This window comes from Eulemur rufifrons, chromosome 7 (genome assembly GCF_041146395.1).
Source record: "Eulemur rufifrons isolate Redbay chromosome 7, OSU_ERuf_1, whole genome shotgun sequence".
In the NCBI taxonomy this organism is placed as follows: Eukaryota; Metazoa; Chordata; class Mammalia; order Primates; family Lemuridae; genus Eulemur; species Eulemur rufifrons.
The window spans coordinates 150522449-150536586 of record NC_090989.1 but is presented as its reverse complement, the minus strand read 5'-3'; the positions used below and the strand labels follow the sequence as shown (position 1 = coordinate 150536586).

Sequence of the window (14138 nt, the reverse complement as noted above, 5' to 3'; positions counted from 1 at the left end):
GGTACTCAATGTACCATTCTTTCAACTTTTCTGTATCGTTTGATATTTTTGAAATAAAACGTTTGGGGGGAAATTATCGGGGCTTTCTACAGATTGATGCTTTGTAGCGTCAGGCTTCCAGTTGTGCCTCGCCTGAGTGCCCCTGCCCAGCCAGGGGATGCGCCCCTCCCCGAGGCACAGAGCCTCTACCCGCACGGTCCTTCCAAGCGCTTCTGCCCTATCCCTGGTCCGGCATGACTTTGGACATCCATCGAGAAGAAAGCACCTCCGAGATTCCTAGAGAGGCCGGTCTGGCGACTTGGGGAGCCGGAAGCCCATCCCGAGGCACTTCCTGTCCGGTCATTGTTCTCGCGCCGGTTGGAGCAGGGGTCACGGTCCGCCAGCCTCCTGCTCCAGAGCCGGTGAACTCGGGCCGGGCCTCTCTGCTGCGCACGGTGAGCGGGGTCAGCGGGGGTGGGCACGAATGTCGGGGGAGAAGAAGGGGTTTTCCCCGGGGCGGTGGCTCGAGGGGCGGCCCGTTACGTCCTTCCCTCGGGAACACCAGCCCTGTCTTGGGGTGGCTCAGTGCCCCGCCACCTTGGAATCCCGCCTACCGCTTACCGGGGGTCTGGCTTGGGAGAGGATGGACGCAGACAGGCCAGAGGGCAGGCAGATCCCGGGGAGAGGGCCACGAGGGCCCTATAGGTGGAGGGGATGGAATGCCACGTTTGGAAATAGGGAAAGGACATAGAAAAGGAAGCCTTTGATAGAAGGCTCTGTGCCATCAGGGGCTGGAGGTCCATTTGATTCTGATCAGAAGTCTGATGATGGTACTCAGAGTAGACGACTTCATGTATGCAAAAGGTGGAACTAGTCTTAAACTAGTCATGAAAAGAATAATCCTCCAGATCTAAGATTTGTCCCAGGAATGGAGGTATTGGTTTACTCAAGAAATTCAATGTATACAATAACTTGCCAGTAAGTGAACATAGAGAAGAGAACACGATTGCTTCAACAGCTGCAAAAGCAGATTTAATGCAATTTATCACCTTTTTCTAATAAAACATCCAAAAGAGAATAGAAAGAAAAATTTCAATCTCTTCATACTCAACCGAAATAGTAAAATTATTTCATTCAGAAATTAGAAACAAATAAAAAACCTTGCTGGCTTAGCGATGATAAACGGTTATTGTTAATTATTGTTGGTGTGGATTGGTGTGGTGTTTTTGGAAAGCAGTTTGACAGTACATTTCAACCATAAAATCCTTGAAGCAGTAATCCTGTTTATTCTAAAACAATAATTCAGCAAAAGAAAAAATTATTTGCACAGAAAAAGTTTTTAAACAATTATTAAGAAAATAAACTGGAAATATTAAAAGGTCCTTTTACTAAAGGAATGGTTCATAAATAGGGTATGGTTAAGTAAATGATAATGTAAATAATTTATTATTACGTTTTTAGAGACAGAGTCTTATTCTGTCACCAAGACTGGAGTGCAGTGGCACAATCATAGCTCACTGCAGCCTCCAGCTCCTGGGCTCAAGTAATCCTGCCTGCCTGCCTGCCTCAGCCTCCAGAGTGGCTGGGACTACAGGTGTGTGCCATAATGCCTGGCTAATTTAAAAAAAATTTTTTTTTTAGTGATGGGATCTTGCTATGCTGCCCAGACTGCCATAATTTAGGATACTGTGCTAGAATGAGGTAACTTTATATGTACTATTTTGAAAGATTGACAAGACTATTTTGAAATGTGGAAACTGAGTTCAAAAATCAAACAATGTAGATTGCTGAATAGTGTACAAGTGTGATGATCTGAAGTATGTTTTGGAAAAATAAGCAATCTGTGTGGAAGTGTACATGTATTTATGTAAATGCAGAGAAAAGGAACTAGGAGTCCCATCTAGACTTATAACTAATTGCTCAGTGTGGGTGTTGGACATATATTTAATTGTATATATTTCTGTATTGCTTGATCTGTTTTCAATTGGAGTGAAAATTTATCAGCATTGTAGGTTATTGTGTAGCAAGTAAAAATAAGCATGAAGTAACAGGAAAAGAATTTTTTTTAGTCTTAAAAGTAATACTTCATTTCACAGGACATTTGGAAGATACGGAAAATGTAAAAAACAAATAAATGAAAAGAACCTCAAAACTACCTGTAATTACACCACCCAAAGATAACCACCCACTCCTAACATGTTGATATATGGACTCCCAGTCTTTTTCTTGAAATTCTTTTGTTCACATTATTTTGTAACCTGAGCAATAAAAAAAATTTGTGTTATTATATCCCTTTTTAAAAAATGCTAATGATAATTGTGAGAATATGTATCCCTTATGGTCAAAACCAGAAAGTTTATAAAATCATAATTATTGTTACTATGGTTAGAATAAAAGAAATATCTTGAATTTTACAATGTATAGCAGTTATCTCTCTGGAGGTAGACCAGGGGTTATTATTCTTAATCATTTTTGGTATTTTTCAAGTTTTTACATAAAAATGTTAACTTTTAATGAGAAAAAAAATATCACTGAATGTTATATAAAGCTGTTTGGAATGTGATTATTATGGGAAGAAATTACATATTTACAGTCCAACCCCTTTCAGCCTATGAGGGAGGAGTAGATCATTTTTTGTGCTATAGTTGCTGCTGGCCAGGCACTGGTGAAATTGCCAGTTGAGTGGCATCCAGGCAAATCGCTGCTTGGTGCTAACAGTGTTTTCTGATTTCTCAGTAGACAATACTCATCTTGGCCCTGGGAAGAAACTTAAGAAGACGCTTTTGAAACTTAAAGATTAGATGGGGCTTGATTTCTGCTGGGCAACCCCCAGCTATAGGAGTTCCTCTGCTGAACCGAGAAGATGACTGCAGAATTGAGAGAAGCCATGGCCCTAGCCCCTTGGGGCCCAGTGAAGGTGAAAAAGGAGGAGGAAGAGGAGGACAACTTCCTAGGTCAGGCATCCAACCAACAAATGCACTCTGAGAACATCACAGTCTGGGCCCCAGAGAAGGGCCTTCAGACAGGCCTTGATGTATCAGAAGAGGAGGAAAAGGTAAATGGTAGCCTGGGTGGAAGGAGGGAGCAGAGACCTGAAGACCTCAAGTAAAGAGGGTACTCTGCCCCTCTACTTCCACAGTTGGACTCTTACTTCCTGGTTAGGGCTCTGGCCATTAGTACTTTGTAATGTAATGTAATAGAAACGTTCCCTTCTGATTGATGTGACATTCAGTGTTTTCTCTAAACCAGTGGTTCTCACACTTTGCTACACAGAACCTGGGGAGCTTTTTATAAAAATTTTGATGTCTGTGCCATACTCTATACTAATTAAATCAGAACCTGGGGGTGGCATCTGGGTATCTGCACCTGATAGTCTTCAGGTGATTCCAGTCAGGGTTTAACAACTGTAACCAGTGCTTCTCAAACTTTAATGTCCATAAGAATCACCTGGGGATTCTTGTTAAAATGCTGATTCTGATTCAGGAGGTCTGAAATTCTGTAGTTCTCACAAACTCCCAGGTGATGCATGTACTGCTGATCTGCAGACCACATTTTCAGTAGTGAGGCTACACCCTGTGCTGTGTCCTTCATGTTTTTAAACACACCCCTTACCATTACTAGTCAAATGAGGGCAGAGGTTCTCCAAACCCTACCGTAATAAAATGATCAGAACCTTGTTTCTTTGATCTTTAGACCCCAGAAAAGTGTACTCTGAAATAGCTCCCCATGTGCTCTCTCCTCTTGTCATGTACTTACTGGCGAGTTAGGTTGGATTCTGGAGTGAGCAATGAGGTGAGATCAAAGTGATAGGGAAGAAGGTGGTAGGCTTGCTTTTCTGCCCAGCTTACCTTAGGGGTTGGGAGAGATTCTGGCTTCCTTTTCCATGTTTAAAAAATGTTTTGTGGCCTCCAGAAATAGGTACCTATCTTCTCATCCTCAAAGCTGTAATTACACCAACCCCTACCACCAGTTTCCTCATAAGCATGTGCCTACTTGTTTCCAGGGTCAGAACATGTTCTGGGACATGGCAGTAGTCCTGAAAGCAACACAGGAGACACCTGCTGCTTCACCCCTTGGCAGCTACTCAATACCAGGGACCCTGGCCAAGAGCGAGATACTGGAGACTTATGGAAACATGAACTTTCTAGGTAAGGTCCAACTCCCTGATTCAGAATCTTACCATTGCAGTTTCTCAAAATCTTTTCAGGGATTGGTGGGCATCTGGTCTCCTACACTGAGCAACACAGAATATCAAGGTGTTGAAAGTATGAGGGAGAGCTGGATAGAAGATTGCTGAGAGATGTCTATGCAGTTGTCATGGGAAATGGCTTACTTTGCACACAGGCTTAAGACACCAGACAGACATAGATGAATTCCAAATTCACTTCTTAATCATATTTATCATTCAGTGAGTTTCATGTTCGCACACATGTGTAGACACATGTCCTCTTCATATACTTTGTAGTTAATCATACCTTGGTGTGCCTTCAAGAAAAGCTAGCTAAGGTAGAAAGGGTCAACTTTTGTGTTGATTTTGAGGAAATACCCTGGAGATGTTCTGTTTTCATAGATCTTTTTGCAAATTCTAGAGGATTTTAAATAGCTGTGTCAACCATAATGTTCAAAATTAGGTCTTGGTGGAATATACCGATGGCTTATCACCCGGTTCTCTCTAAACTGGGACTCAGGAAAAGGTAATATGTTCGAAATGTCTTGATTAGTGGTGGCAGAAGCTTGCTGTGGAGGAGTGACAAACAACTGAGGGTTAAGAAAGCAGTAGCCATGGGTGCCATGCTGTGGAAGCAATTACCTGGATGGCTGCCAGGGGCCCTTCTTATAAGTCTGCCTGATATTGTGTCAATATTTTGAACCCACTCTCCTCCCTAGCCAATTCCTCAGGCATTTGGGACCAGTGATGTGGAGATTAGGCTCTCCACCTTTCATTTTCTTGTCTTGTCTTTATTCCCCAAATTCCCAGCAGGTCTGTTCCCCACTTTCTGCTCTCTGTTCTATTCCCTCTGGTGTATTCCCCTTGAGTTACTTCTTTTCAGTCTCCTCACTGTGTCAGCCATTCACAGTCTTTAACACCATGGCTATGCCCCTCTTTCAGGAACAAGCTGCATTTTCCTATTTTGCCTCTTACCTCCAGACCCTGGTTTTCCCCAAGACTAAACTTTTTGTGCTGCCATCCATTTCCATAGCAGCAGGTGATGGCAGGAACACTGAGCTCTAGGAGTAAGAGAGAGACCTGAGTGTGGTTGCTACCCTGCCTCTGATGACTGTGATCTTGAGTAAGCCCTTTCTCTCTGTGGATCTCTATTTCTTGTTCTACGTACTAGGTGCATTCATCCAATAAGTACAGGATTCGTTGATGGCCTATTTCCTGTGTGCCAGGCAATGTGATAGGTGCTAGAGGTATGGAAATGAATTAAGACACCGCCTCCCCCCTTTTTTTTTGAGACAGAGTCTCACTCTGTCGCCTGGGCTAGAGTGCCATGGTGTCAGCTTAGCTCACAGCAACCTCAAACTCCTGGGCTCAGGCGATCCTCCTGCCTCAGCCTCCTGAGTATCTGGGACTACAGGCATATGCCACCATGCCCGGCTAATTTTTTCTATATATTTTTTAGTTGTCCAGCTAATTTTCTTTCTATATTTAGTAGAGACGGGGTCTCGCTCTTACTCAGGCTGGTCTTGAACTCCTGAGCTCAAATGATCCACCCGCCTTGGCCTCTCAGAGTGCTAGGATTACAGGCGTGAGCCACCGCGCCCGGCCTTACACAGCCGTTTTTTATTTTAGCTCCCACACAATTGAAGAAGTGTCATCTCCATGATGAAATCGTATAATATACATGAAAGTGCTTTGTAAATAGTGATGTGTTACTGGGTCTTTAATGTCTGAGGGGGTTTTAACTATAGTTTCCTATATTTTGAATTTATTAAAATTTATTTAAGTACCAATTTTTAAGGCTTGAAGCATAACTTATTTTTATTTCATCCATGTATCTAGAAATATTTGTATAAAAGTGAGAACATTTGTACTTCTTCAATTCATGTTTGGTTAAGCTTCAAGTTTTACAGATTAAATTTTGGAAACATTTAACTCCACCTAGATATCAAATTTTCTTATATAAAACATAATTGCAAATTTAATATATCTAATTCTTTAAAACATTTCAAACACCTAACTAGGCAGACTTACGAATCTTGTAAATAAAATCTTGATAAACATACAGCTTTTGTAAATCTGATGAATTGAAATTATACGTTTAGTAAATGAAATTACCTTTCTTGTTTCAGAATATAGTCACCAGCTAAGATAGCAGATTCCTGTAGCATTTCAGATCTCTTCTTTAAAATAAAAAAGGAAAGAATTAGCCAGGTCTAATGTTACACAACTATAATCCCTGCTACTCGGGAGGCTGATTCAGGGGGCTCACTTGAGCCCAGGAATTTGAGGTTGCAGTGAGCTATTATGATGCCACTGTACTCTAGCCTAGGCAACAGAGTGAGACTCTGTCCCTCCCCCCCCAAAAAAAGGAAAAGGAAAGTATTGATTTCAAAACTATTACTATGCCTATGTTCGATTGATCATAAATTAGTTTTTAGTTTATTTTTTCAGTATTTCTGTACTTATTTTACTTTTTCTAGAGTTGCAGCAATCCTACATGATCAAAAAAAAAGGAATAATACCATTTCAAACAAGCTAAGGTTATATAGGTCCTGGGTTACTGGCCAGTTAATCTTTTCACCCAAGGAGATTTGAACTTGAGCACACAGAATAGGCCTTAATTCTCTTTTCTTAGACACTGGGCATTTGCCAAGACCCTAGGTCTTTCTTCATCCATGTGATGAACTGTTACATAACCACTTGCATTAAAACCTTCTAGGCTACGGTTATACCTGGTTCTGTACTGGTTTTGATATAGACATTATCAAATATAAGGAATTGTTTCCATTATTGGTACTAATCAGTTTTGTAGTTTCCATTGGCCTTCATCCTTCATGTCTTTCTAACATTCTATATCTCCCAGTAAAGAGGATAGGAGTGAAGGTCAAGGAGACAGTACAGCTGTGAACTAAAGTATTTATGGGCTCTATTCCTGTTGGAGAGATGCTGGGTACTAGAATGGCAGGCCTTGGTGTCAGTGATAGGGAGCAAAGGAGAAGAAGGTGAAAAGAAGCAGGAAAGGAGATATTAGAAGGGAAAAAAATAAAGTGAGATAGAAGTGATGAAGAATAGTAGAAAAAATAGAAGAAAGCAATGCACAAAAGAAAAACAGAGGAGACATGAAACTGTATATGGAAAAGTTCAGAATATTTCACAAAAAATTGAAAAAAACAAATAAAAACCAGGAGAGGAGAAACATGAAAAGGCAGTAGTGGAAAGAGGTAGCAGGAAAAAATAATAAAGAGAAAGAAGTCAAGAAGATGTAAGAACAATTAAATGACAGGGAGAAAAACAGTAGATTACAAAAAAGAGACATCAGAACAGTAGGAATAGAAATAACCAGGAAAAGTTTAGTGTTTCAGATTTTTGTTGTTGTCCCATTTGTAGCTCTACAGTATCTAGCACTTGGGCATTTCTTTTCTCTGATACTTCCCGTCTTGTTTAAATGATGGAAATTCAGATTACCATAGTCTTCACCAGGCAATCAAACCAGGCTATTTTCCAGCTCCCATTATTGCTTTGTACCACCCCAACATCCCTGTCCCACCCCACTCATGTCATTAGTTGGAGAGTCACCCTGGCCTGTGCCAGTGGGATATTTCCCGTTTGTGGATGTTGGATTCCCCCTGTGCGGTTGCAGCATGACTGTGGCTCACAGCTCCAGTGCTCACTTCTAAGCTGATGTCACCATGGAAGTACCTTCCTCTACAGGCTTGCTGCCCACTCCAACTGGCCCTCATTTCACTTGCCTTATTATTTGAGTAGTTTTCCTGAACTTAGTAATTCACCAGTACTTATTAAGGGCTAACTCTGCCAACACTGGGATGCTCAGGTACACATTCTAGGGTCAAGGGGTGGTCAAGGCAGAGAGAAGGTGAACATAAAGAACTATGATGTTACAGGAGGACCCCTTTTTGATGCCATTGGGGCTCTGAGGCAATGTTATAACATCCAGAGATTAATCAGAGTCTTAAAACTTCGGGATATTTTGGTGTTCTTACATTTTCTGGCATTGCAGAGCAGGCTATGCCATAATTGAACAAGGTCAGCTTTCCTTGACACAATGCTAAGCAGTTCCTTTTACACCAGGGTTAGTTAGCGTTTATGTTCAATCTCTTCCTTAATCTCTGCTAGTGTAGCTGAGGGCTGTCTGTCACCATAGCAACTCTCATACCCTAAGGGCTCATCTTTCCTTCTGGCCCCCTATAGGAGCAGCATCAGTCAGGCTGAAAGTCACAGCACACACTCAGAGCACTCACTGTGTTCCATTCACTGTTCTGAACAGTTGACGTAGAGTAACTCTGTTAATCCACTCACAGCCTTATGAGGTAGATACTATTATTATCCCTATTTTGGAGATTAGGAAACTGAGGCTCAGAGGAGTTAAGTAACTATCCCAGAGTCATGCAGCTGATTACTGGCAGAGCAGGGATTTGAAACCAGTCTGCCTGCCTCCAGAATCCATGTTTGTAACCTCTGTTGCTGTGCAGCCTCTCAGTGTTTTTCATGCTTTTGGTCACTCTGGCTGTCTTGGCATCCAGTGTGATTCTTTCTGGCTATGCTTATCCTTTCTTTGATATCTAGCATCCTCAGACACAAAAGCTTAAGTTGCTAGATATTTGTTCACAGGTTAAGGAATCTCTTTAATTAATTGGTGGATTGTAAACAAGTCGAAATCCACACTAAGTAGCTAAGGTAAGAAAGCAAGCCCACGGAGGGCTGGTGTCCTTCATAATTGGTCTTAATTGTGAGATCAGTCATCAGACAACCTGGGGAAGTGCCACCTGGAGATTGGGCCTTCCTGGCATGAGGCAGTGGGTTAAGTGTCTAACAGAAGTAAGTGAAGTGCTGGAAAGACCATGAGTCAGTGGATTCTCCTCTAGGTTGGTGGGGTGGAAGAAGAAGAACCTACAAAGGAGAGGTAACATGATAGGATTCTTTTCTTTGATGAAGCCATTTTGCAAGAGGTGCTAAAGTCACATACTTCCTGACCTTCTTACACCCGATCCTTTTCTTTTTCTAGGCCAGAGAAATCTAACATTTGCATTTTCTGTTTTTTTGTTCAGGTGCTGACACCAAGAACCTACAGTTACTGGTTCCAAAAACTGAGATATGTGATGAAGCTGAAAAACCACTCATAATATCAGGAAGAATCCAGAAAGCTGACCTGCAAGGACCTGAATTAGGACAAGCCTGTGAAAAAGGAAGCATGTTACAGGGGCAGAGAATAAAGAAGGAAAAGAAAGATTTCAGACAAGTGACAGTGAATGACTGTCACTTACCTGAAAGCTTTAAAGAAGAGGAAGACCAGAAATGTAAGAAGTCTGGGGGAAAGTATAGCCTTAATTCTGGCACTGTTAAAAATCAGAAAGTACAGTCTGGGCAAAAGCCTTTTACATGTAGTGTATGTGGGAAAGGCTTTAGTCAGAGTGCAAACCTTGTTGTGCATCAGCGAATCCACACTGGGGAGAAACCGTTTGAATGTCATGAGTGTGGGAAGGCCTTCATTCAGAGTGCAAACCTCGTTGTACATCAGAGAATCCACACTGGACTGAAACCTTATGTTTGCTCAAAATGTGGAAAAGCCTTCACTCAGAGTTCAAATCTGACTGTCCATCAAAAAATCCACTCGTTAGAAAAAACCTTCAAGTGCAGTGAATGTGAGAAAGCCTTTAGTTATAGCTCACAACTTGCTCGGCACCAGAAAGTCCACATTACAGAAAAATGCTATGAATGTAATGAGTGTGGGAAGACATTTACTCGGAGCTCAAACCTCATTGTCCACCAGAGGATCCACACTGGGGAGAAGCCTTTTGCCTGTAACGATTGTGGCAAAGCCTTTACCCAGAGTGCAAATCTTATTGTACATCAGCGAAGCCATACTGGTGAGAAGCCATATGAGTGTAAAGAGTGTGGGAAAGCCTTTAGTTGTTTTTCACACCTTATAGTGCACCAGCGAATTCACACTGCGGAGAAACCTTACGACTGCAGTGAATGTGGGAAAGCCTTCAGTCAGCTCTCTTGCCTTATTGTCCACCAGAGAATTCACAGTGGAGATCTTCCTTATGTGTGTAATGAGTGTGGGAAGGCCTTCACATGTAGCTCATATCTACTTATTCATCAGAGAATCCATAATGGGGAAAAACCTTACACGTGTAATGAGTGTGGCAAGGCCTTCAGGCAGCGGTCGAGCCTCACTGTGCACCAGAGAACCCACACAGGGGAGAAGCCCTATGAGTGTGAGAAGTGTGGTGCAGCTTTCATTTCTAACTCACACCTCATGCGACACCACAGAACCCATCTTGTTGAGTAGCAAGTAAAGGAAAAGGAAGACCTCCAGGGTTGGTCATGATTTACTGCCGCCCAAATTAGACACCTCTTTGCGTTTTCTTCCTTTGTAAAAACAAGGCCTATGTCCTTAAAAGTTACAGTTTTTGGAAATGCAGCACAAAACACAAGACAAGTATTTCAAAGGCCAATTTAAAGAAAATGAAAACTCAGTACCTAAAGACAAGGACTTTGTTTTACCTGTACCCTCGGCAGCATGTTTTTTGAAATGGAATGTGGCTTTCTTAGGAAAGAGTCATACAAAGCTAAGTGATAAAGATCCTATTTGAGGAAAGGTCTATTTTGCTTAATTTTGTTTTTTAAAACTCTGGTACTTGCTTGAGCAATAGGCAGGTTATCTGCTGGTTGAATTCTGGAGCTTTGAACCCTGTCTTTTAGTATTTTGATGACTAGTTAAGGAAACCACTTGGGGTAGCAATTCAACGACAACTCACCTGTGAACATTAATAAGCTTTCCCTTCCCTAGGTAATTTTTAAAAAGCCAATCAAAACAAACAAATAAAACCCTATTAACTGTCTACTGCTCCTAAAATGGACACAAGTAGGAAATGGCCTTTTTCCTTATTGTCTATACCTCCTGAACCTTGGTATTGTAAAGCTCTGGAGACCTCTGACAAATCTGTTCTGACCATTCCCCAGCCTGCATGGCCAAGCACTGAAGGATTGATGGAGACACCACACACCAGCTATATTCATTTGCTAAGATTGACAACTCTCCAAACTACTCAACCCCCTAATTCCCATCACATTCCATTTGGGTGAGATGCAACTAACAGCCCCCTCCCTGGATAGAGGAGTCAAAGAATAAAGCTTGCCTATAGGCATGCCCAAGTTGTCTCTGCTCTCATTCTGCTCAAGCCCAGCCAGGGGTCTCAGTTTGGGTTTCATTCTCAAATTCTGCGTGGTATTTAGAAGAAAAAGGGGAGCTCTTCTAATTCTGAGAGGACCAAAGAGGGAAATGAGAGGGAGGAGGTGTAGTGGGATTCCTAAGGTCTTAATTCGGTTTTTTGAGAAGTTCAGAGGTATTGGAATATGAAAACTTTTAGAAGAATGAAGAAACTGGCTAAGGTAAGATATCTTTGTTACCATTGAGCCTTTACTCCTGCAAAAATGATTTATAAAACTATGCAATAGAAAGGGATGTGTAATAATATTGCCTTGTTATTATATAGAGCTTTTATTCTTTGTTGTATACCTTCATGTATCATACCATGATACCTGGCATTTATCTTATACTTTCACATAGGTCATTACCTTGATCCTTATAACACTGAAAGAGGTGTTCGCCCATTTACCTGAGAGTGGTCATTTAGCGCAAGGCCAGGTAACAAGTGACAGAGCTTGTATCCAAATCCAGGACCTAAATCCAGGTTCTTTTTGTGCTGCCATGCTATTTACCTACCTACCTATAATCCCCACCCAGACTGGGGGGAGCCTGAGAAAGGGATATGTAGTCCTATTTTCAGGTGAGGAAGCTGAGGTGACAGATTTTGGGGTGTGCCTTAGCCATGGTGACCAGAAAGCAGCAAACCTAAGACTGGAATTTGGGTCTCCTGATTTCTGAGTCTGTCCCTCCACCCCATTTCTGTGCCTCTGAGCAAGCAAGAGCATTTATCATAAAAGCTGATCCTGGTGATAAGCACGATCTTCTCGTGCAGAAGTCCCGTGCATTTATTGTCTCATTTCTGCAAGACTATATTAATCACAGTGTTTTCTAGTTTACAGAAGGCATACACAAGAAAGCTTATTAATTTTTCTCTTTTTCCCCTTTAGCCAGTCTGTTGTAAAGGCATATGCAGCTTCCTTTCCTGGTTTCACTCTAAATCATAGGCACACAAATACAAGAAATCAGAAGGGTTCCGAAGTAGGGTCAAATACTCATGCCCTCACTGACCCTAACAGTCAATGACTGTTTCTGTCCCCCTGTCTGGGAGTGGAGAGAACAAGGGTAACACCTTTTGTCTCTGCTGAGATTAGGAACAAGTTGGGTTTTTTTCCTTGTGTGATCAGGAAGCTCAGAACAGTAGGTCTGAAGATTTGAGATAACTCTGTGAGCTTGACCCACGAAGAGACCAAAAGTATACTCTCCTGAAAGATAATAGTAGCTGAGATTTGTGACTTTTAAGCCAGTTAAACTGTTTTTGCTTCATATCATGTATTCATCCTCCTAATTGAATAATGAGTCATAGATGATTTTGATTTCCTAATTAAAGATTTCCATTCATAGGTAGTTCAGAAAAGCTACCCAGGTGATTCTAATGCAAGGCTAGGTTTGGGGATCACTGACCTAACCTTGCAGTAAAGCAGTGGTTTTAAACCTTGGTTTCATGTTAGAATCACCTAGAACACTTAAAAATTTCCATTCCTAGGCCTCAGTATTTTTTTGAAACTAGAGGGGATTATAATGTACAGGCAAAGTTATGAGTCACTGCAGTCAGATGAAGTCTGCAAACAAAATGTGAGTGATCAAAGGTAGAGGGGGCTCCAGTATAAGGATTTGTATGTGCATGTTTCATCAAAACAGGACACTTAATCTATGTTGGCTACACTAGGTGTCCTTCAGTGCCCTGACAACCCTTAGATGTCAGGGTTCTGTGACCTAACTTATCTTGTTTGTATTTAAGTGAGCATACCAAACATTTTATTTATATGAGCAAACCAAGTTTTACCTAACATGCTTTTATGTATGTGTTTTGACTTTCTACATTTCTACTTATATTTCATTTCCAAATCTGGGTTTCCACAAACCAGTACCCAGGTTCAGGACCTCTGATCCTGCATATATCATGTGAGGCAAGTGGACTACTTGACAGATCAGATCCTCCCCCAGCTAATGACAGTCCTCTCTCTCAGTTCAATTCTATCCCTCAAAATAAATCACAGCCCACTGTTTTCTTTATGACTTCCAATAAGGGAGGAGTGGCCACCCTTTGTCAGAGTTGGCTGTTGTTTTGGGCCATCTCCCATCTCCCTTGGCTGGTCTTGCTAGGAGTGGTTGGGAACTGCAAAACCCCACTTTCCTAAGTTGCCACCAGCTGTCAGCCATCAGACAGAGCTCTGTGTCAGGCCTAGTGATTGACATTAAGAGTAAGGGCCAGGAAATCTGTCCTCACCTTCAAACGGCATCAACAAATAAGTATTTAAGTGGAGCACAGTGATGCAGAACTGATAATGAAACCATGTACAGTTGCTTTGGGAACACAGGACGTCATCAGCCCCTGACACATACACACACAACCCCCCCCACCCCCCACCTCCCGCCAACTTACGTTCTCTCTTAAACACGATTAGCCATGAATTCCTCCAGACTCAAGAAGAAGTAACTTTGGGCAAAGCTAATTCTTCCTCTGTGCTCTGGATCCCCTCCCTCCCTAACCCAGGCAGTCGTCCCTCTCTCACATCTGTCAGTTCTCCACTTGCTCCTCCATCAGGTGTGCTTAACCTTTCTGGGGTTGCAGCCCCTTTGAGAATATGATGGAGATTGTGGATCCTCTCCCTGAAAAATGTACATTGCACATTTAATTTTGGGCTCATTTGGGGAGGTCATGCAGGCTCCCTGAAGCCAATCCATGGATCCTCTAGGGCCTAAAGTCTCACCTGAGGATGCACTACATAATCAACAGTTACATTTTTTTAAAAACGA

The 14138-nt window shown here is 42.0% G+C and overlaps 1 protein-coding gene across 2 annotated transcripts; it reads left to right on the top strand.

Moving 5' to 3' along the window:
- Nucleotides 1–331: 331 nt before the first annotated feature.
- Nucleotides 332–11520, top strand: ZNF35 (zinc finger protein 35). Of its 2 annotated transcripts, none has more exons than XM_069473534.1 (4): nucleotides 332–434; nucleotides 2716–3034; nucleotides 3983–4127; nucleotides 9214–11520. In XM_069473534.1, the coding sequence occupies exons 2-4, from the start codon at nucleotides 2843–2845 to the stop codon at nucleotides 10458–10460; spliced, it is 1584 nt and encodes a 527-aa protein (XP_069329635.1). In that variant the 5' UTR covers nucleotides 332–434; nucleotides 2716–2842; the 3' UTR covers nucleotides 10461–11520. The 2 variants fall into 2 exon arrangements, with proteins under 2 accessions (XP_069329635.1, XP_069329636.1); XM_069473535.1 differs by having other exon boundaries at nucleotides 366–434; nucleotides 2719–3034; nucleotides 9214–10974.
- The last annotated feature ends 2618 nt before the right edge of the window (nucleotides 11521–14138 follow it).